This window comes from Acartia tonsa, chromosome 9 (assembly GCF_053477335.1).
Source record: "Acartia tonsa isolate MP-2025a chromosome 9, ASM5347733v1, whole genome shotgun sequence".
NCBI classification, from domain to species: domain Eukaryota; kingdom Metazoa; phylum Arthropoda; class Copepoda; order Calanoida; family Acartiidae; genus Acartia; species Acartia tonsa.
Genome location: NC_137268.1, coordinates 927,985 through 955,484, shown reverse-complemented (window position 1 = coordinate 955,484; position 27,500 = coordinate 927,985). Strand labels below are relative to the sequence as shown.

At 31.4% G+C, this 27,500-nt stretch overlaps 3 protein-coding genes across 4 annotated transcripts in view; 2 read left to right on the top strand and 1 right to left on the bottom strand.

The window, feature by feature from the left end:
* LOC145328336 (uncharacterized) overlaps positions 1-2,518 on the top strand; it is a 4,481-nt gene extending 1,963 nt beyond the window's left edge. The window contains exons 3-4 of the mRNA XM_080171966.1: positions 622-685; positions 2,493-2,518. Coding sequence (XP_080028092.1) covers positions 622-685; positions 2,493-2,518 — 90 coding nt within the window. The remainder of the gene's footprint in view (positions 1-621; positions 686-2,492) is intronic.
* A 4,307-nt stretch (positions 2,519-6,825) lies between these two features.
* LOC145327980 (snaclec alboaggregin-A subunit beta-like) lies at positions 6,826-11,717 on the bottom strand. Of its 2 annotated transcripts, none has more exons than XM_080171500.1 (8): positions 11,653-11,717; positions 11,437-11,545; positions 10,755-10,847; positions 9,068-9,109; positions 8,887-9,012; positions 8,183-8,272; positions 8,043-8,104; positions 6,826-7,385 (listed from the first exon to the last, which is right to left on the bottom strand). In XM_080171500.1, the coding sequence occupies exons 1-8, from the start codon at positions 11,659-11,661 to the stop codon at positions 7,299-7,301; spliced, it is 618 nt and encodes a 205-aa protein (XP_080027626.1). In that variant the 5' UTR covers positions 11,662-11,717; the 3' UTR covers positions 6,826-7,298. The 2 variants fall into 2 exon arrangements, with proteins under 2 accessions (XP_080027626.1, XP_080027625.1); XM_080171499.1 differs by having other exon boundaries at positions 8,174-8,272; positions 11,653-11,711.
* A 13,602-nt stretch (positions 11,718-25,319) lies between these two features.
* The window catches only part of LOC145327649 (uncharacterized), a 2,376-nt gene continuing 195 nt past the window's right edge, over positions 25,320-27,500 (top strand). The window contains exons 1-3 of the mRNA XM_080171185.1: positions 25,320-25,376; positions 25,624-25,707; positions 25,930-27,500. The exon at positions 25,930-27,500 is cut by the window's right edge and continues 195 nt beyond it. Coding sequence (XP_080027311.1) covers positions 25,335-25,376; positions 25,624-25,707; positions 25,930-27,432 — 1,629 coding nt within the window. The 5' untranslated portion in view covers positions 25,320-25,334 and the 3' untranslated portion in view covers positions 27,433-27,500. The remainder of the gene's footprint in view (positions 25,377-25,623; positions 25,708-25,929) is intronic.

Genomic DNA, 27,500 nt, shown 5'->3' with positions numbered 1-27,500 from the left:
GGTGACTTTAATTGTGATTTAATTCGATTTAAGGACCATCCTAAAACCTTAGAGTTCATAGATAAATTATTTGCATGTGGATTTATCCAACTTATAAACCATCCAACTAGAATATCACAAAATAGAGCAACACTTATAGATCATTGTTGGACAAACTATATAAGTAATGAATACAAATCAGGAATATTAACAATGTATTTAAGTGATCATTTTCCTATTTTTCATATTTTATCTTCTAAGAAAAAACGCCCAATTCCAAAAACTTTTAAATATTGAGATTACTCTGAAGCTAATATAAATTCCTTTAAATCTTTACTCTCTCAATTAAGCTTTGCTGATGTTATTCAAGAAAATGATGCAAATTTAAGTTATGATTTGTTTCATAACAAATTCTTTGATCTTTTTAACATTGTTTTTGAAGAGAAAGAAAAAAGGTTTAATCGTAATGTACACAAAATTGAACCTTGGATGTCTCTTGGTCTTTTAACTTCAAGATTAAGAAAAGATGAATTGTCTAAAATTTATTCTAAAAGCCGAACCATTGAAGATCATGATATTTACAAAACTTATAAAAATTTATATAACAAACTCTTGAAAAAAATGAAAAAATTATATTATCAGCAAGAAATTCAAAAACACCAAGGTGATTTAAAAAATGTTTGGCAGACTATTAGAGAAGCTGCAGGTATTAAAACTAAAACTTCTAGTTTACCTTCCAATCTAAATATCAATGGTAACATTGTAAAAGATAATAAACTCATAGCAGAAGAGTTTAATAAGCATTTTTCTTCAATAGCTGATAAAATTAAAGAAACTATAACTCCTACAGATAAGCCTCCAGATGATTACATTGAGCCACTAAATTTAAACTTTCAAATACCCCGAATTACCCCTAATCAAGTCATTGAAGCATTTAAGGATTTAAAAGATAAAAAAAGTTGTGATTATATGGATCTTTCATCCCATTTCATGAAAAACATCATAGAATTAATCTCTTCTCCCCTTTGTCATATTTTTAATAGATCTCTAGCAACAGGAATAGTACCCCAAAAATTAAAAATTTCTAAGGTACACCCTGTCTTTAAAAGTGGCTCTCTAGATGAAACAAATAATTATAGGCCTATCTCTTTAATTTCTCTCTTTGGTAAATTACTAGAAAAAATTGTATGTAATCATCTCAGTAGTTTTTTATTGTCTAATAACATAATAGACAAAAACCAATTTGGATTTCAAAAAAACCACTCAACAATCCATCCCATGATTCATTTACTTAATAAAATCACTGAGGCTATTAATAATAAGGAGTTTACCATTGGAATATTTTGTGATTTAACCAAAGCATTTGACATGGTTCCAATAAGATTGTTATTAAATAAATTAAGCAAAATAGGTATTAATGGAAACATTTTAACATGGTTCAAAAACTACTTGACTGAACGTCAACAATTTGTTCAAATAGGCCAAGACAAATCTTCCTTACTCATAGTTGATAGTGGTGTACCGCAAGGAAGTATTTTAGGCCCTATATTATTCTTGATCTTCTTTAATGATCTTCCAAGATCAACTTTACTATCTATGTTATTATTCTGTGATGACACAACTATCCTAGCTTCAGGAAAAAATCTTAATGATCTTGTCAATTTTGTAAATATTGAACTTCGAAAAATTTCTCAATGGTTTCGGGCTAATGGAATGTCTTTACATCCAGTTAAAACTAAATTTACTATTTTTCACACCCAAGGACAAAATATACCCTGGGACGATATCAACCTAGTTATAGATGAAAATGATCCTAATTGTTCAAATTACAATGATGCTCTAGTTAAAAAACTTGATTATGTTAATAATTCTAGTGATATTCCTGCCATTAAATTTCTTGGTATTTACTTTGATCCTAATTTAAATTTTAAATATCACATTGAACAATTGAGTCTAAAGCTCTCAAAAGCATTATTTATTCTTAGAAGATCAAAAAATATACTTGATAAAACATCAATGATTTCTTTATATCACTCACTTTTTCATAGCCATCTTGTATATGGAATTCTCATTTATTCTACTGCTGCCTCTGCCAACTTAAAACCAATTATAACTAAGCAAAAGATGGCCATTAGATGTATCATGAACTCTAAGTATAATGCTCACACTTCTCCATTGTTTAAAAGACTAAATATTTTACCATTTGATTTGCTTGTCAAATATTTTCAATTACAATTTATGCATAGTTACAAAATTAATAATTTACCAAGATCTTTTTTGAACACTTGGGAAACTAATGAAGAATTTAATGATAATTATCAATTAAGAAACAATCTTGATTTTAGAATTCCTAGATTTAGAATTGGGCTTTTAAAAAGATTGCCATACTGTAATTTTCCTATAATTTGGAATGATTTTGATTGCCAAATTATCAAAAATTTAGCCAGTAAAATTCAATTTAAAAATAAACTTAAAGTACATCTAATTGATTCTATTAATATTGAATGTTCAAGACTACTCTGCCCTGTATGCCATCTAAACCTTTAAAAATTTAATGTTTTTTTATTTTTTTTCTTCATTTTTCATTTTTTTCTTTCAACTGAAAGGTTTTCAGTACTAAACTTTTTTTTTTCTTTTTTAAAATACACAATTCAAGTGTATAAAGGGGGGAACTACAAAGCTGCACGCGGGAAAACGGGACCTGATATAAATGTACATATGTACATTTTTCTTGCTTCAGAAACCATAGAAGTTGCCTTTTTTCAACAGCTAGAGACAACACCGCTCACGCGACATCTTAGCTGCCAATGTAACTGCAGAAGCAACACAAATATGATATTCTATAATTATAAATATACTTATGCTTATTTTATCGTATATTATTTTATTGTCTTTTTTTTATATTGGAAAATAAATCTACTACTACTACTACTACTTTACAGCTAATGAGTTTTTACTGTTTTTATTCTTAGAAGCTTTGAAGGTTATTCTTTCATATACTTGACTTTTGACTTTCTTGTTTGACATTTTAAAGGAAAAAATAAGTAAATTCTATATTAAAGCAAATACTATTTTGTTGTCATAGTACACAATGCAAGTATTCATTCTTAATATTGTGTTATTAGGACTGAACTGAGGTTTTACCTGCAAAGTACCATTTGCCATTGAGGTCAGGACAGACCAAGGGTCCTCCAGAATCTCCAGAGCAGGGAGAGATACCTCCAGCATCAGAACCTGCACAGATCATACCTGGAAAGAAGTCCACTTATACCAATAATAAATTAATTCAGAAAAAAATACAAAACCTATATGTGACAGTGATTTTCAGCTTCATTGGGGGAGGGGGGACACTTATTAGAATTGACGACCTTTTATCTGTCCTCCAAATATAATTTCTATTTATTTCGCTTGTTAGTTATACCTTATTCCTGTCAATTGATTTAACATTAAATTGAAATGGGTGGGTGGGTGACTTGTTACTTGACACACCATTAGTTGTATTATGGGGGGTGTAGAACCCTTTCAAGGGCAGTGTAATGGGCGCACACACCTCTCTTTATTTTGTCAGGTGCATGGTTACACCCCCTTACCACCCTTTCTGCACATCTCTGTTTCTAATATAATGTCAATCTTATTGTAAAACATCTATTTTACATTTAAAAGTTAAGTAAAACAAAATTAGTTAACAATGAAAAATCATTTTTTCAGTATTGCTTTGAAACCGATTAATATCCGCTGGACTAAAATGTGTTCTCCACCTTAATGATAAAACTAAGCTTCTTATTACAGACAATTTTCCAAGGATTACAAATAAAAAAATAGGTAACAACAACAAATCAGTTTATTATAAGATAATAACAACAAAATCATAATAAGTAAAAATCAATTTTGGCCAGACATATCATAATTAAATCTATAAAAGAAACAGGGTGTTTTCTAAAGTTTGACCAGCAGAAAATGATGTGATATTGAAACAATCTTTGTAACAAAGTAACAGAATCTAAATGTATCTGATTGATTGTGTTTATTCAAAAGAATCATCCTTTCTTTTTTCAATATTGTATGATATGAATTCTTCTATATTTGTATTTAATATTTTAGATAAATGTTATGGATATTTTTTAAAGAATATTCTTCTGTGTAATATCAATGGATAAAAAATGCGTGGATATATTGACAGGAAAACATTTGTCGTCAATTGGGTTGCTAATATGGACCTTTTTATTAGTCAGTTTGTTCATCCATTAGGAAGGGGCGTAATGGGGAATAGGTGGATTGGGATACTCAGATACATGAAAATCTGGTGCAATATCCAAGCAATTATATATCAATTGTTATACATCATTTTATCTTGTGTGGTAGAAAAATTGATGTAAGCAATATAATTTTAGAAGCAAAATTATATAAAGCAGATTATTTTGGGGTAAAACAAGGATAAAATCATCCATAAAGCTCTAAAATCTGATGGTAGAACAATCAGACATTAAAAAATTGAATTATAATTATATTATTAAAAACTTGTTCTTTCTAGAACCTAAATGTTATTGGAATCAGCATACAAAGTTTGAAATAGATAGCACAATTCTAGCATGTCTGTTATGTACAAACCAAACGTTATTAATAGAAAAGCGTAGCTTAAAAAAAGTTATGTTGTATTTATATGAAAAAAGTGTCATTTTTGTGTTGGAAACTGAACAAAGTGTCTAAAAAATCAGCCATGTGACGTCATAAAAATGAGGGAGATAAACACCTTAAAAAGAAATGGATAATCCCTCATTTTTATTAGGTCAAATGTCAAATGATTTTTTTTAACACTTTGTCGAGTTACATTGTGCTGTATTCTAATTTAATAAAAAAACGAATATATTTGTAGAACCTTATATTCTATAAAATAAATAAATGTGTTAGTAAATGTTTGTTTTTCTTTCTTTTGCCTTTTTTATGATTTATTGCAGCCGCTTTGATAATAGTTTGCTTCAAACTTAATAAAAAACTTAAATACGCAACATCTATAAAAGCAAAGCTCTGAAACAGTATGACAAATGAACATTAATACTTGTAGAGTGATAGAACTAAATAAAAAGAATATACAGGATACTGTTTGTATAAGGATATACTCACATTTCTAGGACTAAATTATAGAGATCCATTGCTTGTACCTTGTTGTAATAGAAATCAGTATTCCAGAATTCAGATGAATCAAATAATTATATCACATAATTTTTTTTGTCAAAAAGGATAAATCAACATCAATGGATGTACGGACATTCTGTTAACTGTTATAGAGTGGCTAAACTTTCTAAATTGTACCTAACTACTATAGGAATCATGATACCAATTTTGAAATTGATAGGATAATTAAAACATGCCTAAATTAAAAATAGGAGCTAGCATCAACAGATGGATGTACAAACAGACCAACCCTAATTATAGAAAAGCTTCGCATTTAAAAATTATGAGTTTAAAAAGTTCACTAACTAGACCATCAAAATTTTTCGGTAAATTACAGAAAAAATAATTTTCATGGTTTTTAGAAACCTTCATCTGCACACCAACACAATAGAGTTCCTATTTCACAGAGTTTGGACATTTTTATAATTTTATGAGAGCTGGGACCATTTGATTCAGCTTGGATATTTAGTAGTTTAGTTTAGTTGAAGACATGAGTTTGATTCTGTGTTTTTAATTAATAGCAAATATAACAAAATTGTAATTTTAAAAATATATTAAATTGCTCATTAATGTTTCTAGGGTGATTATGTGAATTTAGTGAAAATTTTGTTGCATACGTGTAAAGCATAAACATTAAAAATTATTTTCCAGCATGGCTTCAAAACCAATTAATATCCGCTAGATTAGAACCGGTACTCAGCCATACTGAAAAATCATGTATAGCATAGTATTGCAGACAATGCTCCATGATTAATAAAATGTAAATCATAAAGTTATACCAGGTCTTTGGCCACTCGGGGCTAAAAAAACTGGTTTTAGTAACATAATTTTTTATTTCAATATCTGCGGAATGCTGTCTGTAGTACCAAGCAATAAATAATCTACAAAATATTTTTTCTATTTCAAATGCTCCAAAAAATAAGATATAGATTATTAATATTTGTAAGTGAGCTAAATTAAAAAAAAAATTTAAAAGAAGCACACTGTACTGGTATGAAAATCTAATTTTTAGGAGTTTATGAACTATAAAAGAAGAATGAAATCAGTTTTTGCCGGTTTTGGTGCTGGAGGCGCCGATTTTTTTTACCTGAGCATAATATCTTAATAAGTTGTAACTATAAGCAGTGAAAAAAGTGACAAAAAAAGATATTTTTTAGGCCTTTTCAAAGGGCAGTTTTAAAATCCCGGTATTTCATAAAAAAAATTTAAATGCTTAGAGAATGGCTTGGAAGATGAATTTAGGTGTTCTGCATATTTTAATTTAAACACATAAGGCCAAAGATATAATATCCCAAAAATCTTTTGTCAAAGTCTACTCTACACCTAGCGCTGGCGATTTCTATTTTCACAGGTATACAATGCATGATTTTAGAAAACTGACTGGCGCTAGGTGTAGAGTAGACTTTGACAAAAGATTTTTGCGATAATATATCTTTGTCCTTATGTGTTTAAATTGAAATATACAGAAGATCTTAATACCTGCACATTGCTGAGATATTGTTAAAACCGCCGTGCTACCGTTATCTGTTGATATTTTACATGCCTGGCGCTAGGTCGCCAGTAGAGATAGAGAGCTGAAATTTTGTGCATGTATTTCTCGGCTCCTAAAGTAACTTTTTAGGTTAGCAGAAGACTAAAATTCGAAAAAGTGTATTTTGATGAAACGGTCTAATGTAGCAAAGCAAGATAATTTTATTATAACCAATTAAAAATTAGTTAATGAGTAGTAAAGCAACAAAAAGAACAATGTTTTACAAAAACAATGTCAATTATATACATTTTACAACATTTGTTTGTGTGTGTCCAGTTAGATCTTTTGAATGCTGTACATTTAAAAGAAATTAAACTACAAATAATATAAATATAGGAATGTACTAATAATTATTGTGATGTCAATAAAATAAATGGATGCAGGCAGCTGTTAATTTGATAACATGAATTTATCAAACTCTCAAACTTAAATTATAACTAATATTAGGTATTATGCCTATAGAGAAGGAAATTGTAAAAAACAGCTTTGCAACAAGGTGTAAAATAATATGCACTATAACACTCCATACATTAGAAAGACATGTTTTACAAACAAAAACTGATGCTTTATCTACTTCATAGTGGCACTATTATACTTTATCAAAAAGGAAAATAGTTTAAGATTCAATTGGCATCTTGCACAAAGCATAGATTGTGTAATCACATGGAAAATCATTCCATCGCCAACCATGACCTTCTTGAGCCTAAAAAATATCATGCAAGAAGTTACATTGAATTTTTCTAAATTATTAAAAATATTTTTTAATTTAGCTGATAATTTATGATTTTCTATTGTAATATATATATATATATTAGTATAGGTTAGGTTGGTCAATTTAGAATATCTTTATCTGAGACCTAAGCAAGAACTTGCACTTGATTTATATAAGCATAATAAACCTTTGCATGATTTAAAATTAAAAGTCTAAAAACCGTTGGTGATCATACATTTAATTGTATACCTATTTTTGAATGGGAGTCAACAATTTATTTAATCAGAACTATGGCTTCAAGGTGCTCCCTGAACAAATCTTGGGGAGTAGAATAAGAAACTTTTGTCTGTTTCATATTATCTTGTTATTAGCGCGCCGGAGAAAATCACAAAGAAACCTCTACAAATTGGACAATTCTCAATAAAGCCCCCAAAAATTGTTGTTTAATAGTCATTTCTAAGGCTAGGAATAAGGTATTTTGAAACGGACAAAAGTTCCTGATTCTACTCCTCAAGCCCTTTTCAGGGAGTCCCATGAAGCCATAATTCTGATTCAATAAATATATAAAATAGCAGGTAAAAATTATTGGTGGTGATCAATAAACTCCCTTTTCAATAGATAAAGGTTTATAAGAGTTAAAGATATTACCAACAAACAATTATGTGCAGGTTGAGCACTTGGTCCATTCCCTGTCCAATCAGTAAAATTTACTGTAATAAATTAGTTATTTAAAAAATTCTGTATTATAAATATAAAATATAATTATTTTTAAAATTTACTTTGGGTACCGTCAGCCCATTCCCAAGAACCCTCTCTTGTGATATCATTTCCCCCAAGCCACAATTGATGGTGAATCATGTCATAATTAACTAAAAAACCTAAATTAGAATTAACATTTTATAGCCAGAACATAATAACCTAAAAAAAAACTATACTTCAGAAAAAACAAGATTTCTACAAACTTTGTAAATATTTGTCAATGTCTATTGTAGGACAATAGCATTGAAAGTTTACACTGAAATATCCCATAATAAACTAATCTAAAGTTAAATGTTAGGTATTATCCTCTTGGGATTATTTCTATCAATTTTGAAAATTTGATTACTCATCCCCCCCCCCCCCCCTAACAAAACTATTTCTCTGGCTGCAGTGTTTGGCCCCCTGGCCTACCTAGCTGCAGCACTTTCCTCCCTAGCCTGCCTAGCCACAGTGCTCGGCCCCCTTGCCTGTCTAGCTACAGGCACTCTATCCCCTAGCTTATAACCTAACCTACCCTAACTTAATTATTGTTCTCGGTCAGAGTCATAGTTTTGTTGGCAGGTTGAGCAAAATTTTAAGAGGATAACGCCAAATGTTGTAAATTCCAGTTAAGATTTTTCAGGTGTTGACCTTTCTGGTCTCCAGGAATATTGAACATCTTCTTTGGCTGCAGTTTATGGCAACTAATTACTATTAAGGACAAAATAATAAGTATTTTATTTTGTCAACTCACATTTTATAAATTTATTTTCTTGGCTGTTGAGAACAGATGCCAATTGTGATCCTTTGGCTAGTGAGGCACACTTTGTTTTAGCACTTTGCCAGTCTAGTCTTTCTTCCAATATTTTGTAGCATGATTCTGGAAATAATTTAAACTTATTGTTAAAATAAATTTAGAATTATTTTTGCTTTACCTGATTCAAGATTTTCAGTCCAACCTTCTTTACATTCATATGCTAAAAAATATAACTAAATAAATTTAGTTCAAGTTGGAAAAAAACAATTCCTTTCTCATAATCATTATCTGATTAATATCCGGTGGATTTATAAGATTAAATTTGAAATTAATTGTACATTTTATATCCGTAGAAAGCTGTTCATAATACAATGCAAGAAATGGCTATTCATAAGTTCCAGAACATAAAATGTTTGTTAAACACTTATAAAATATCAATTAAGATATATTAATGCATTATTAGTAATTCCATACAGGATCTGTATGGTTTACCTAATTATCTAACCTGAGCTGGATCTTTAAATCGTTTTTATGGTGCGCTGAATCGGGGCAATTCAGAGGTGAACCGTAGGTGCGCTGGTGGTGAGCCACAGCGCACCTATAAAACATTGATTTTTAAAAGATTTTCGGCGCGGTGTTTTTAGATCGCTTGCGCACTCACTAAAATATCGATCCGCGCCAGTGCAACTTTATTACTTAAGGCGTGTCAGTAAGGTATTTTATATAAAATGCCGTATCAGTATGGTATTTTATATAAAACATTAATATATAATTTATTTTAAAAATAACTATAAAAATGTTTTCTCAATAGTTTTGCAATAAAATATTCAAGTAATTAAAAAAAATATCTATTTATTACATATGATTCACCCCGATTTAAACCGGCAATGCCACTCGGTGAGTGGCATTGGCGCACCGGTACTGCGCCACTGCCCGATCCAAATCGCCCATGCAAATTCGATTTAAAGATTGGTATTTAATAATTTGATGGTGCGCTGAATGAATCGCCCCGGTTTAAATCACCTATAAACGATTTAAAGATCAAAATAAAGCCGGAAATACATGTTCATTTATATACTAATAGCACAATAGCGAATTTTACTTTGATTGATATAACAGCACACAGTCAAAATCATAAGTTGGTTATTTGGCCAGTCAAAGTGGCAAAACACCATTATGGATGTGCTCTAGCCTTAGGGCTATGTACTGCACCTGAATAATCCAACATGGGCAATGTCTGTACTATTTTTATCATTATGTCGAAATTATTTTTTTGTTTTATTAAAATCTCAATTAGTATGTCTAATGATTAGATGGGAAATTAATAAAAACCATCATGTAACTTGTGATATTGTAACAATATAACAAAATTATTTAATAATTATCTAATATATCATATTGCTATTATAATAATATACTAGCGGCTACGCCCCTAGAGGCCTCTAGGGGCACTTGAGGAGGAGAGAGTCGAATTTAATAATTCAATTTCTTATTTAATATTTTAAAAGAAAAAGTAAAAAAAAAATTTTGTGGGGGGGGGGCGAAAAGCCCCCCCTCATTTTTAATTTTAGTTTTAAAAATTAAAAAAAAAAATTTTTTGGGGGGGATTTTCCATTTTTTTGGGGGGTTTGGGGTGTCCCACCCCCCAAGAAAATAGTTATAAACCTTCCCGGGACCTATGAGAAGCTACCCTGTTAAGGAGAACCCGATCGGTTCAGTGGTTAGACAGACAAACATCCTGTTACTTTAGTATAAGGATATAATTTATTTATGTCCCGATAGAGGAAAATTGTCTGAGATCAAGGATTTGTTGGATCTATGGTTAAGAAAATGATTTTGATTTATAATTGCTTGGACATTTTTACCTTTTTCTTTTTTATTTAACATCATGTGGTTCTGCCACCAATACCACTGTGCCAGTTGCTGATTAGTCCACTGGGTGCCTTGCCAGGGCATGCCTGGCACATATTGCATAATTACAAACTCAATATTGAATATGTATAATTTTCATCTATAATACAAAGTAGAATGATGTCTGTCCGTCTCTCTGTCTGTCCCTTAAGATCTTGGTGACCACTGAACCAATTGGATTCTACTCTTCAGGAAATATACCTATTGATCCTGTAGTGGTTTTAAGCTATTTTCTTGGGGGGGTTGAACACCCCCACCCCCCTAAAAATAAAATTTTCATTTTTTTCTATTATAAATAAATCATTATGAAAAAATATAAAAAGTTATAAAGATTTTATTTATAAAAAGTTATGAAGAGTTATATATAATTATAAAATATAGAAAATATCCTAAAAATGTAAACAAAAAAATTGCAATATTGTGTAAAATTGTGAGTAAGCTTCCATTCATATTGAGATTATTCTAACTGTATTTAAATATGCATTTAATTATACTATGCGTTTTGTCAATATTATGAACAGTTAGACTTAATAATTGCTTTTGACTGGAAGCCTACTAACAATTTTACACAATATTGCACAAGCTTCTTTTCCCTCTAACAAAAGAGAATCAGTTATAAACAATTATTATAGAAACCTGCATTTTGTATATTTCCAGGTTGATGAAACTGACTTTGCTGGTTTATCAGCTGAGGATAGCTCCCTGGAATGTTTATTCCTCCATAAACTAGCCATAACAATATCAACTAAATTTATTTACATAATTATCATACATTCATATTTAAAATAATGCTTCCATAGTTTAATGATGAAATTATATTTTGACAAATATGTATAAAATAATATCTCTTACCCTTTGCATATCTATATACAACTAATTAAAAATAGTAAGATGTTCATTTATTCTTTTATTGAATAAGCAATAAGTGTACAATTTCACTTTGAATTTATTCTTTTATTACCATTATCAATAGGTGCACAATTTAACTTCAATCAACTTAATTAACATTGATTTTTTTCACAGTTGCCCAGCATTATTTCAAACAAATACATGTAAAGAAAAGTTTTACCCTCTTAGACTTTTTAAAACTTTACAGATCGGGCCCCAATTCCCACCTTAATAGATTGGGGGGAAAGGGGGGCTAATTTAGCCCCCACCTCTATCTCGGCTCCTGTTACAGATAGAGACGTAAATTTTTTTTCTGGTGGTTCATGTGTATTTTTAGAGAAAATTACCTAATTACCTAGTCATAGCGGTCAGACTGCTCATTTTAGCATCCAGCTGCTAAATATTAAAACAGCTGTAGAGCAGCCAATTTTAAAGCTAGGATCACCAAATTTTAGGAAACTCTTTTATCTTTCATAACAAAAAATTACTTTTTCTGACCATTGCCGAAAAACGAAAAATAACGGAAACCGCCATTCTTTCTTCTTCCCTTTGCAAGAAAAACATTGGATTATTTATAGTCGACTTTGGGGGCCAGTACTCCCTCCCTGGTTGAGATTTGACCTTCAAACTTCAATATGTTCTAGTACATGTCCCTAATAGTATCTGTATACATTTTTAGCTCTATATCTCAACTTTGAAGTGTTTAGCAGCCATTCTTGCAAAAGGTTGAATATTTGAGCATAAGAAAAATGCGCTAAAACCATTTTTAGATGTTGACACCTAAGTTTAGAATTTTAGATTTTACTGTACTTTTTAAATAAAAACTGAAATATTTTTTTGTTGTTCTATTAATTGCATTAAAAACGAAGAAAATAAGCCATTAATCATTCAATTCTGATAACTATAAGTGGGGTAAAATTGCTTTCAAAACAGTTATTACATGGTTATTATATAGACAGGTGGATTTTTTTTATCAATTTAGCTTGCTAACATAAAACTCATTTATTGGTTAGTTCTTTCATACAGTAGGAGGGGACGGGATGGGAAGAATCATTAATTTAGCCCATACATGTTTCACTTTATTAGAGAATATAAAAATCTGAAAAAGTTATAATATTTATATAAGTAATAATATTTCCATTAATATGTTAAAAACAACAAAATATTTTTTTCTCATACAAAATGCATCAAGTCAATGAAAAAAAATAAGGTATAGATTATCATTATATATCAATGGTTAGTGAGCTAAATCAAAATATAAATTTAAAAGAAACATACTGGGTTTCATCTTCTAACTGTAAAAAGTATCTAGTATTTATATTTTTATGCTATGACACTATCAAACTTTATAAGATAATTTTTGTCATAATTCTTATTATGAAAAGTAGAGAGCAATGCCTGTCTGTCTATCTATTTGTCTCTCTGTTTATTTGTATATCAGTCTGTCTGTCTGTCTGTCCGTCTGTCTGTCTGTCCGTCTGTCTGTCCATATGTCTAATCATATGTCTGTCCGTCTGTCTGACCATCTGTCTGTCAGTCTGTCTGTCCATCTGTCTGTTTGACTGTCTGTCTGTCAGTATGTCTGTCTGTCGCTCTCTCTGCTTGTCTGTCCGTATGTATGACCATATGTCTGTCCATCTGTAAGTTTGTCTGTTCGTCTGTCTGTCCATCTGTCTGTCCGCCTGTCTGTCCGCCTGTCTGTCCGTCTGTTTGTCCGTCTGTCTGACAATCTGTCTGTCCATCTGTCTGTTAGTCAGACAGATAGTCTGTCTGTCCATCTGTCTGTCTGTCCTTCTGTACGTCTTTCTGTCTGTCAGTCCATCTATCTGTCCGTCTGTCTGTCCATTTGTTTGTCCGTTCTTCTGTCTGTTTATCTGTCCATTTGTCTGTCTGTCTGTCAGTCTGAAGCTTAAGATCTCAGAAACCGCTCAACCAATTGGGCTCTGCTCTCCTGGAAATATACTTAATAGTGCTGCAGTGGTATTAAGCTATTTTCTTTTTAAACAAGGGGGACAACATCCATAAAAGCGAAGCACTGAAGCAGTAGGACAAACGGACATTAATACTTGTATAGTGTCAGAACTGAATACTCAGAATATAATTTTATAAGAGCCAAAGCAAAATTGTAAGTAAATTTGTTGAAAAATTAGCTTGATACAGAATAATGATTATGGACATACTTGCATTTTCAGGACTTGATTATAGAGTTGCCTCACTTATAATATTGTACTTTGTTGTCTCAGGAATAAATATACTAAATATCAGATCAATCGGATAATTAGATCACTTAAAAATTTGTTGTTAAAAAAGTAAAAAAAATCAACTTGTTTAAAATGGATGTATGGACATTCTGGTAATGATTATAGAGTTGCTACTCTTTCAAAATCGTACCTAACTACTACAGGAATCATCATGCAGAGTTTGAAATCGATAGGACATTTCTAACATGCCTAAATTAACAAAGGGAGCTAACTGCCTGTGAAATATGGACGGACCCTAATTATAGAAAAGCTTCGCTTTTAAAAATCTTCCATAAACCTAGTTTCATTTATCTAGTGCAAGCAAGCTGTCTGCAATGTATATTTTTATATCATTGTTAACAGTTGGTTCTCATGGCACACTAAGGGAAAGTAACCATAAGAATGTATATAATAAATATATATGTTTATCATTTAAAACCATCTCTCTCTGACGTCAAACTTGAAATCCTGCTTTGCTGTATTTTCTTCTTAAAAGACTTTTTGTTTTAAATGAAATATAAAATTGTAAAAAAAATAATAAGAATAACAGTAAAACAAGGCGAGCTCATAATCATGTTAATACTATTTTTATTAGATCTAAGCCTTGTGATGGCTTTAGGCTATTTTGCTACTTCTTTCCTGCATATAGATCCCCTAAATGCAAAGGCCGCAGCCTTATATAATTTAACAACATCAATAAAAGCAGAGATTAAAATAGAAATTCAGACAAACAATGAAATTATCATTCATTTTTTATAAACAAGGATGACAACATCCATAAGTAGCGAAGCAGAAAAATCATGGAAGAACATCCAGAATGAATTATTAAACACAAAATAAAAATTTATATAAAATCACGAAACCTTTCATGATTTATAATGTAAAAATCTAGGAATCCATCTAGCAACACTACCAATAAGTAAATCTTAATTAAACTTTGTGGAATTATGTAAAATGTAAACTTATTCAATCCCTGAAAATTTCAGCCATCTATCTGGACTAGGAGTTGAAAAAAAAGCTTGAACACTTAAAAAACTAGGAATCGATCTAGCACCCCAACCAATAAGCAATCTCATCAAAACTTTATAGAAGTTTACAGAATTTATTTGATCCTTGATTATTTTAGACTTCTATGTTTAATAGGAATCGAGAAAATCAAGAAAACTTAAAAATCTAGGAATCGATCTAGCACCCAAATTGATTGACATATCTCAATGAAAATCTGAAGATTGATAAATTATTCAATCCCTAAAAATTTTAGCTGTCTATCTTTTATAGGAGCCGAGTAAATCACATTTCCCTCAAAACGTTTCAGACATACATACAAACATACAGACGGACATTTCAAATTATAGAGTAGCTTCGCTACTAAAAATATAAATTTTAACAATAATTAAATTTAAAGAACAAAAACGACATTTGAATCATGAAATCTGTATAGATATAAAAAAGCAGACAAATTGCCTCCGGCGCGGCAGTATATTATTTCATAGCACTACCTCTCTAAACAACTTTTACAAAGTTTCTTAACTACTACCCCCCTCTGATAATATCAGTCCAAGAAACTGTATAAACTTTAAAAAGCAGACAATTTGCCTGAGGCGGTGCAAGTATTATTTCTTTAGTTCTACCTCTCTACACAACTTATATTTATTTAACCAATGAAGCATAACAGTTCTTAAAGTGTTCACGAAGCTGGGAAAAAGTTGATATATGTCACTGATTAATGTTTTTTAAGAGTACTATTTTGAGAATTAAGTCTTAATTACTTCCCATTTAAAAATAAATCAAACTTTAAAAAAACGAATTTATTCCCTTGAAAACATTGATGTATTTTGTGTTTTATTATACATATCTTAAAACCTATCAAAATCGACAAATAACAATCTTTTTGTTAAGGTTTACTTGCAAATTTAGAGTAGAATAAATTCTTTTGTTACATACATATCAAACTAACCAAAAAGGTTTATAATTTCTTTTTACGAAAAGATATTACGAAAAGATATTACCAAATATGGATATAAGGTCAGCTGATTTATAGTTGTCGATTGTAACATAGCATCCTCATCCTATCTCAATATTTACTACTTGCTAAAAAAGCTTTAAACTTCCATAAAAAATTAAAATTTTAAAAATTAAAATTTTTAATGTATAATGTATAAATCGTTTTGGAGGGTGGTGGTATTCTCCTCCAAAATAGTTATAAACATTTCAAGAACTTATGACGAGCTACCCTGTAAAGGAGAACCATACTGGTTCAGCTGTTAGCAAGATCCTTTAGAACAGACAAACATACAGACATCCTGTTACATTATTATAACAATTTATATTTAGGATGTGTGTATTACTTAAATATAATTTATTAACTTAAACAGAAAGAGGGCTACTTATAGTAGATATTCAAAATAAGCTTTAAAACACAAAATAATTTATAAGTTTTAGGTCATGGAAAGGAAACAAGTTTGCAGGTTTTGTTGTTTTTGTATCCTTTGTATTCTTTCCATGAACCAAAGTTTTTATTATAAGCGTTTTCTAAGATAGGCATTTGTTGAGTATAACCCCTCTCTCTCTCTCTCTCTCTCTCTCTCTCTCTCTCTCTCTCCCTCTCTCTCTGTTTTTCTTTCTCACACATTCAGATTTTTACCTGGGGGGTTGGTTGTTAAATAAATATTATTTAATGTATAAAAAGAAACCAAATCTAAATTTATATTTTTCTAATATTCAAAGGGATATAAAAGGGCAGAAAAATAGCTTAAAACCAACAAACGACTTTTTTGATAAAAATAAAATAGCCTAAAACCTTTCCCAAAAACTATAAAAAGCTTCACTGTAAAAGTGAACCATATCGTTTCAGCGGTCCCTTCTCTACAGATAAAAAAAGCTTAAAACTTTATAAATTAGGATATTGTTAAATCTTTTCATTTAAAACTAACCCTTCTGTACGTAATTGTATGCAGGAAGGAAATGGATATTTGGCTTTTTATTACATTAGTTCCCAAAGTTAATGACATTTTGTTAGTTGGCTAATTAACTTTAGGGTCTTTCATAGAATTTTAATTGGTTGGTTTATTACTTTGAGTGTCCAAATGTTTAAACCACCAAATATTGTTTACAAAATGGGTAAATTTGTGTATATTTTCATTGTGAATATCCATTAATTTATCGGCCATTGTCTTATGCCTCTAGTTCCCTGGTTATTTAGGTAGTAAGTGGGTTCGTGGGTGGGGCATTAAGTGTGTGTGTGTGTGTGTGTGTTATACTACGATAGTGTGTGTGTGTGTTTTTTACTACGATAGTGTGTGTGTGTGTGTTAGTGCTACACTACGATAGTGTGTGTGTGCGTGTGTGTGTGTTAGTGCTACACTACAATAGTGTGTGTGTGTGGCAAGATAGGTAAGGTATGTGTGTGTGTGTGTATTTAATTAAATTCGACACATTACGAGATTATTTTACGATGATAAAATGCTTTTTTTTATGTAAATACTATAGAAAGACTGCTATATTTTATGCTGTAAATGTATAGCAAATATAATAGATCTTTGGTTTTTAAACATTTTAATTCTTAAATATCATGCTTTCTACAGATTTAATCAATTTTTCTTTTGTCACTATACATGCATAAACAAAGCGGTATTTGGTTAATGATTTTTTAAAATAAACCAAACTTTTTCATTACATTTTAGAGAAAGTTCAAAGATAAATATTAAAAGAGATATATTACAAAAATATTTTCTAAGTATCAATTTTTTTGTTTTTATCTGCAAGCGAAGAAATAACTTATTTTCTCTTAGTTTAATTGATGCTCAGATTTTAACATTATTTTCATGTGGAAACACTCTCCGCATTTTAAACTGATTTTTTTCTAACTTAACTGAACTTTTAAGGCATAATTCTTTGAAAATTACTTAAAATATAAAAAAAGGTAAACGAAAATGCATTTTGAAAAATTAAATTCGCGATCACTTTAACTACTACCTCCCTCTGATGATATCTTTCAATCTAAATAAGTAGATAGCTAAGTAACAGGATGTTTGTCTGTTTGTTTGTACCAAATGATCGAACTAACTGCTAAACTGATAAGGTTCTTCTTTACAGGGTAGCTTCTCATAGGTCCTGTCCTATCTATTTTTGGGGTGGGTGCCACCACCTTACTACAAAAAAAAATTATATCTCCCCTTGTCAGTCGGACAGTCTTGGTAGGTGTTGTTTTAATCTATCAATACAGAAAATCCATTATCTATCATAAACTTAAAATTTAAATGATGGGAGGGGGGAGGGGGTTTGCTTCTCATTCTAATTGTGTGAAGTATTATTTGGATTATTAGGAAAATTTTTATTTTCTAACTTAATTCATAATAGAGTTAAAATGGGTGTAAAGTAGCCTAAAGAATGTAATAGTCATTACAAAGTAATGCTTTAGACATCTCTCAAAAATCCTAACAAATTTTCCTAGAAAACAAAATGTTAGAATATCTAAATATTGTATTAATAAAACCTATTTTAAAATATTTTTGTTGTAAATTACAGTATCCTTATAAATTATTATATAGATTGTAATAAATAATATAGAATAGATATATAAGAATTCTCTTTTGGAATTACAGTATTTCATATTCACAAGATCTTCTTAAAGCAAAGACGACATTTGATTCATTCTCTCAAAAGAAATTACATAAAAATCATATGGTTAGACATTTTCCCAAAAAGCAGACAGAAATTGCCTAAGGCCTAAAAAACTTTTTCACACAGTCTAGTTTATGCCTACTTGGGCCTAAGTGAAAACAAAGTTTTGTTATTGTTATGTTTTACATTAGTTATATATACAAAAGTTTTTAATTCTATAAATATTTTTCATGTTTTAAAAAAAACCTTTTTATCTGTATTCAAAAAAATTCGAGTTGATAAAAATCAAATCATTGCAGACAAATTTTTGTATATTATTGCCTTTTAACCCTTTTAACAGTCATGCCCCTTTCTGGACCTAAATCAGTGGGGGTGGGGGGGGGGGGCGGAGCAGTGGAGAGGGACATTAAATGATCCCCCCCCTCCATTATCTCAGCTCTTATTAGAGATAGAGTGCTAAAATATTTTGTTTGTGTCCCCTGTTTGTTATAGAATTTCTGACTATAAGTAAATCAAAGTGGAGGGGGTGGGGGTGGGGTAGGGTGTTCATTGCCAACCATCTGGGCTCATATTATAGTTTTAGAGAGCTAAAAAATTTTTGCATGTCCCCTATTTTATAATGAATTTCCGACTATAAGTCAGGAAAGTATTTTTTCACTTATTTAACCCTTTTATTCAACAACCTTTGTTTTACTTGGTCATTTCAAATGGATGTAATTTCCTTATTTTTGAAGCTAAAAGAAAATTATTTTCAGAAAAAAGTTTTCTTTATGTAAATTTTATGAATATTTGAACATTTTCGGCTTTTACTGTTTAATCTACTAGTTGCTTCGCCCCTAACCCATAGTGTGGGTTGGGGATTCCAGGAAAATGGCATAAACCACCCCAAGGTTTTTATAAAGCTTACCTGATAAGTAAAACCAATTCAGACCGGCAATTTTCTTAACCATTGGTACTGAAGCTTCCCCCTGTCGTCAGAATCAGATGAAATTTTAAACACAGCTTCCTTAAGGGATTGTAAGATATTTGTATTCTTAGATTTTTTGGCATACCAAAGAAGTTTTTTTTGCGTCTTTTTCAACGCATTTGGACTAATCATTTTGCCATTGCGTCTTTTTTGACCAATCCAGACTAATCATCTTAGGCTTTTGCTGTATAATCTATTAGTTGCTTCGCCCCTAACCTGTAGGGCAGGTGGGGAATGTCAGGAAAATAGCATAAAACCATCCCAAGATATTTATAAAGCTTTCCTGATAAGTAAAAACATTTCAGACCCGCAATTTCTACAATCTTTAGCTTCAGACAAAAAACCTTTCTGCTTTATAGTATGGAACACTATACTAGCAGCGGCTATGCCCCTAGAGGCATCCATTGGGTTTGGGGGAGTTAAACCCCCTTTTTAAATTATATTTTTTTAAAGAAAAAGTAAAAAAAAAAGATTTGATAGGGGTTTATTATTTTCTAGGGGTGATTTCTCCTAGGGTGGTGGTGGTACTCTCCCCCAAAATAGTTATAAACCTTACCAGGTCCAATGAGAAGCTACCATGTAAAGGAGAACCATATCGACACATGTAGAATGTATATCATGTTACTTTATTATAATGATACATAACATAGATACTCTTGTTTTGGGGGGTCTTCTTTTAAGGGGCGATATCTCTTTGATGGGTTAAGGTAACCTCCCCAAAAATAGTTATAAACCTTCCCAGGACCTATGAGTGTCTACATAGTAAAAAAAGAAGCATATCAGTTAAGCAGATACACAGAGAGATATCCTTTCACTTTATTTCAATGCTTTAGCAAAGAAATATAATTTTGTCGACAATTATATTTAACAACCCAATACATGACAACCCCCCCCCTCCAAGCCCCTGTTTGTCCCTAAAGTTTTATAATAACTTTTTCTTATTTGTTGTTACTAACTTTGGGGAATTGTATTTGTATTTTGATTGGTTGGTTTATTAAGTTTAGTGTCCAAATGTTTCAACCACCAAATGTAATCTACAGAAAGATTTTATGTTATAATATCCCTGAGTAAGTACATTAATTTATCGGCCATTGATTTATTACTTTATATCCCTAAACAATACATTACTTAGTTGTAGAGTAGTTGTTAATTATTTGGATGCAATTATAAATACACAAACGGACGGATGTATGGACAGACCATAATTGTAAAGTATCTGCGCTATTTTTATGAATCCCTTAACAGCTAGGCCGCAATGAAAAATTACAGAAGTATAAATATATTTACAGTCTTTAATTGACTGTAATTTTGGATATATAGACAGACATACATACATACCCTAGTTGTAAGGTAATTATTATTTATTTGGATGCAAATATGGAAATACAGACAGGTGGACGTACAGACAGACCCAAGTTGTAGATTATCTGCGCTACTAATTTTATATCCTTAAAATAAAGTAACAGGTCATTGAATGTCTTTGTGTGTGTGTATTAAAGGACCTTGCTAACCACTGAACCTTTATTGTATTCCGTTACATGGTTGCTTCTACTTGGTCCTGGTAAGGTTTAGAACTATTTTGAAGGAGGGTACCACCACCATCCCAAGATAAATCCCCCCTAGAAAATAATAACCCCCCCAAAAATAAAAAAATAAAACTTTTTCTTTAAAATGTGTTTGACTCAACCCCCTCCCCCCAACCTAAGAGCCCCCAGATGCCTGTAGGGGCGTAGCCGCTGCTTGTATAGTATTCCAAACTATAAAGTAGTAAGGTTTTTTGTCTCAAGCCAAAGATTACAGAAATTGCGGGTCTGAATTGGTTTTACTTATCAGGAAAGCTTTATAAATACCTTGGGATGGTTTTATGCTATTTTCCTGACATCCCCCACCCGTCCTAGAGGTTAGGGGCGAAGCAACTAATAGATTATACAGCAAAAGCCTAATATGATTAGTTGGATATGGTACGAAATAGACGCATAGGAAAAATGATTAGTCCGGATGTGTTGAAAATAGATCATACAGCAAAAGCCTAAGATGATTAGTTGGATATGGTACGAAATAGACGCATAGGAAAAATGATTAGTCCGGATGTGTTGAAAATAGATCATACAGCAAAAGCCTAAGATGATTAGTTGGATATGGTACGAAATAGACGCATAGGAAAAATGATTAGTCCGGATGTGTTGAAAACGATGCACAACAAATTATCAAAAAAAAGTATATAAACAAACTAAAATTAGCAGAAACTAAAAATATATAATAAATGCTTGATTAATTATTAATTAGGCCTGGTGTGGAAATTTTTTGTATTTTTTCCACTTCTGCCATGAAAATATGAATTCATCTAGTCATCGAATGAAGATAGAAGCCAAACAATGTAGAGGACAAAACTTGAAGCTCTATTCAGTTATTTACAAACATTTACAAAGGACAACATAAAAATAGAGTGATAGTATAGGTTTGAATTTGTGCGTCGTTTTTCCCTATTGTCATTAATGGGTTAAATGACCCTCCCCCCCTCTATTTTATCTCAGCTCCTATTAAAGATATTGTGCTGTAAATGTGTGCACGTCCCCTGACTAATAAAGAATTTCTGACTATAAGTAAATCAAATGGGGGGTGGGTGGTTAGGAAGTTTATTGCCCCCCCCCCCTATTATCTGGGCTAATATTAGAGTTAGAGGGCTAAAAAAGATTTTTCTGACTATAAGTTTTTCACTTTCTTAACCTCTATGGGATTAACCATTTTCAGCATTTACTGCTTAATCTACAAGTTGCTTCGCCCCTAATCTCTAGAGCATGCTGGGGATGTCATGAAAATAGCATAAACCAAACCAAGATTTTTTATAAAACAGCTTACCTGATTAGTAAAACCAATTCAGACTGGGAATTTTCCCCTTTTATTGCAGTTTTCAAAAGAAAAAGTAAATTTTTTTTTTTTTGAGGGGGGCGGGAGGTTATTAATTTCTTTGGGTGATTTCTGTTGGAATATTGGTGGTACCCGCCCACAAAATAGTTATAAACCTTACTAGGACTTATGAAAAGCTACCATGTAAAGAAAAACCATATTGGTTCAGTGGTTAGCAAGATTCCTTGGTACACACACACATATAAACACAAAACTTGTTACTTTATTATAAGGATTCAAAAACAGTAGTGCAGATTGTATTCAAATAAATAACAGATATACAGACCAATAACAAATAAGGTCTGTATATCCATAATTGCAACCAAATAATAAATAGCTACTATGCAACTAAGAAATGTAACTTCATTAACAAATCAATCAAAATAAATTAAAGACAACGAAAAAGATAACATTACCATAAACTTAAGGGCCCAATGTAATAAACAGAGGGGGGGAAGGGGGGCTTTGATTGTTTAATATAATTGTTGACACAGTCAAATATTTTTTGCTAAAGCCTGATCATCATTGTAATAAGTAAAAGGATCTCTTTCTGTGTATCTGTTTGTCTCATTAGTAAATTACCTGATATGGTTCTTTTTTACTATGTGCTTTTCATAGGCCATGAGAAGGTTTACAAAACTTTTTGGGGAGGTTACTTCCACCCTGCTTAGATAAATTGCCTGTTAAAAAAGCCCCTCACTCTACAAAAAAAAAATTACCCAAAGAATGTGGTTGTTGAATTCTAAATGCTATAATAAAGTAACAGGATCTATGTTTGTAATAAGGAATTAAACTAATATGGTTTTCATTTACATGGTAGCTTCTCATAAGTCCTGGGAAGATTAATAAATATTTTTGGGGTAGGTACCACCACCCTCCCAAAAGAAATTACCCCTAGAAAAAAGACCCTTTCCCCTAAAAAAAATCATTTTTAACTTGCTTTTTAAAACTGCAATTGAAAGAGGGGAGTTGACTTCCCCCCCAACAGAAGGGCCCCTAGTTACCTCTAGGCGGTAACTGCTACTAGTACAGTATCACATGATACAAAGTAGTATGCAAAATTTTACTTTGACACACTTATACTCAGAAATCCATTATCAATCAGCAGACATGCACAAAATCTTTAGCCCTCAAGCTTTAATAAGAGCCCAGATAATTAGGGGGGGGGGGGGATGAATGAGCAAATTTGTTATTATCTGTTTGGTTATTGGATGCATATTTTCAAATTCTAATAATAAGCAAAGGAACACGTTTTAAAGAAATGATTTGTTAAAAAAATGATTTATTCTTCTAATCTAAAACCTATCAAAGCAATGAAGTAAAGAAGATTTTTGGATGAATTTTGTCAATGATAAGAAGGTTGAATTAAGCATTAATTATGTTCCATAAAAACACACCATGGAGAAGCTGTCACAAAAACATGTCAGTGTTTTATCTTATTCTAAAATAAGTTAAAATTAAAGTTATTAGTTTGTAAGTTAGATTAGTTATTATCATTTCATTTTTTGTTACTTTGGCTCAGTTAAAGATAGGTTATTTTGTGTACTGGTTTAGAAAATAAAAAAATTAAAGGCAGCAAAAAGCAATCATTTGGAATTATAGAGTTACTAAAATGATTTATGGACAAAGATTGGGACAAATAATGTATTCTGAATTATTCAGGTTTCTATATAAATATGAAAAAATATCTTAAGCAAATATTGGGTTAAATTCTGTTTTAATAAATTTTTTTTGGCTGCCTAGCTCAACTAAAAGATACTTAAATATGGGTTAGAAAAGATGGGCATTTCTGTCCAATCTCTTAGAGTTCAGACAAAAAAAGCTTCAAAACTACTTAAAGGGAGTGTAAACGTAAAAATTTCTCATCTGTTTTCTTATAATGTTTGGAGGGATATTTAACATGTCATATATAGTTGAAACAATTTACTTACTGTTAAGGATTTATTTTATGATATAAAATTGCCAATTAGTTTTTTTTATAACGTAGTAATTAGGTAATAAAGACCTATTTTAAATTCATATTATTGACAAAAAATACCTCACTGTCTACAAAGGGTTGAATCTCTTAGGTTATTTAAAATAATAATATCCTTTTTTATTGTGTTGGACAATAAATAACCCACTTTGGAGAATTAGTTTACACTTTTATCAGACTGTTTATAAAGAAATATTGCGTCTTTATTATTTACAAATTTGTAATTAAAGGTGGGCGAGAGATGAGTCATCTAAAGTTAATTGGATACTAATAAAAAACCTGTTTCTAGCTTTGTTATTGTATTTGGTTTTTAATATAAAAATATTGCTTATTTTATAAATTTCTAAGTAACTATACATTGGTTTAAAGCAAGGATTATGTTAAAAGTCAGCTTAACTGTTAGGAAAAATCAAGAACTATGTGAAAAAGTTTAATTTTAGCTATAATGGGAGAAAAAAGCAATTTAATGCACATTTTATAAAGTACGGAAAATTCCTTTCTTTCCCTGTACCTTTCCCTGTAAAAATCGTCAGAAAAAGCCGTTTTTTAAGCAAACAAAGGCACGTTTTGCTCTATCTGTGAGATATTATAAATGAGATAATGTTAAGATTTGATATTAAGATGAGAAAAATTTACGTTTACAGTCCCTTTAAATTGCAATCTTCTTTTACACAAAGAAAAGGAAATTGTAAAACTTAAAAAGGAGGAGGGGGGGGGGATAGTAGTTGGGCATTTAATACTATTCCTTATAAGAAACCTTCCCTCATCTTTTAAAGGTTGGACAAAGTCATACAATTATATAGCATAATTCTTGATTCTTACCATGATATTTTAAATCTAAATCACTATGAACAGAATAACTAATTCTGGATATTTCTTACAATTTTCGAATGCTATAAAAAATAATGAAATATTTTACAGAAATTAATTGAAAATGAGGAGGAGAGAAACTCTGGTGGGAGATCCAAAGATCCAGGTATTTCATTATTTATTAATATTGGTGGCTATACAAATTTAGTGGTGGGTGAGAAAGGGGATTTCAAAGGCGGATGTCAATTTTATTTAGTTCAAGTTTACAAATTAATTTAATGCCTAATCACACTCTAATAATTGATATCAGGGTGATCCAAGAATTATTTTTAAAACCTGTACATATAATTCTTCTAGAAAACGGTTTTTTTAACAAAATTAGGCCGGAAATAACAATATTTTATTCTTTTAAGGAGTGTTACAGAGGAATGTTCAGTGTACATCCAAGGCAAACTGTTAAACACCTTTTGGTGGCCATTTTAATGACAAACATTCAGGTGTGTTAATTTTTTCTATTTCCATACATAAATAACAAAAAGATGAAATAATTACAAATATTAAGGTCATATCAGTTATAGGATATGGATATATTTTGCAATATGTCCTTATTTGACCAATGCATTTTTTTCTTTCTAAAGTGATTGTTACAAGTTTTTGTCCATTGCACCAGAACTGATATTCTAATTTATTCTAAAATTAAGATAATTATATTATTCTAGGGAACATTAGGATTAACTGTGGGCAATGGAAATGTCTTTACTGGTGAAGTTAAAGGAATTCTGCCAATAGGAAATGGGACCTATACAAATGCCAATGGAGAAAAATATACTGGTTATTTTGAAGAAGGTAAGATGAGAGGACAGTTTTATGTGGAACATGTCAATGGGGATATTTACAGAGGAGATGTTGATGAAGATGGAATTAGAGAAGGGAAAGGAGTTTATACCTGGCCTAGTGGAACTATATATGAGGGGGAGTGGAGAGGGGGTGTCAAACATGGCCAGGGTGTGAAAACCTGGTCTGATGGAGGGAGATATGAGGGGGGGTTCAGAGATGACGACAAACATGGCCAGGGTGTGCATACCTGGGCTAGTGGAGAGAGATATGAGGGGGAGTGGAGAGGGGGTGACCAACATGGCCAGGGTGTGCATACCTGGCCTGATGGAGGAAAATATGAGGGGGAGTGGAGAGATGGTGTCAAACATGGCCAGGGTGTGCATACCTGGGCTAGTGGAGAGAGATATGAGGGGGAGTGGAGAGGGGGTGACCAACATGGCCAGGGTGTGTATACCTGGGCTAATGGAGACAAATATGAGGGGGAGTTGAGAGATGACAAAAGGACTGGCCAGGGTATCTATTACTATGCTGTTGGAGACAAATATGTGGGAGAGTACATAAAAGGCAAGAAACATGGCTGGGGAAGATACACATATAAGAATCATAGAAGTTTTGTAGAATATGACGGAGAATGGATTAATGATGATAAAACAGGTTATGGAAAGATGGTTTACAAAGATGAAAGTATATATAATGGTCAATGGAACAGTGAACAAAAGAGAGAAGGAGAAGGATTATTGTTATGGCCTAATGGAACCTGTTTCTATGGACAAATGAAGAATGATGAAATTTATCATGGCATGACAATGACTCCAGATCTAGTCTTTACCATTCCCCCATACAAAAATACAACTTACAATGGTAAAGGGTTTAAAGTTGTCAACTTTACTGGTGGTGAAATTGAATGTTTTAATGAGGATGGTTTGAAATCTTGTTATAACAATCCTAATGACATAGACACTTTATACTTCAGTGGTCCCAAACATTATTATGTTGGAGATACTATAACAGTAAGAAGAAGAAAGATCATGGATGGATTTGGAGAACTAGGACTTGATGGAGGCTACTACATTGGAGAGATGAAGCAGGAAATACAAACTGGATTTGGCTTGAAGACTGAACCTTTCTTACCTACTATCATAGGAATATTTGAGAATGGTATCCTAGAAGGGTTGGGAGCTTCTATTTCCTTTTCATCCAAGCATAGATTTATTTATGTTGGAGGTTACATAAAGGGTCAGCCATTTGGTCCAGGTATGTTCATCTATCCTGACGGTGAGAAAGTTCTTGGATACTTCATTGAAGGAAAGCTGGATCAAACTGCAAATCCTATCTACCTTCATCCTGATGGGACTAGAGATAGCTTGGTTCCAACAAGTGGCTGAGGTGAAAGATTCTAAGAACAACTGCAGTAAAAAAGTATGGAGATGAATCATTATTATTTGTATTAACA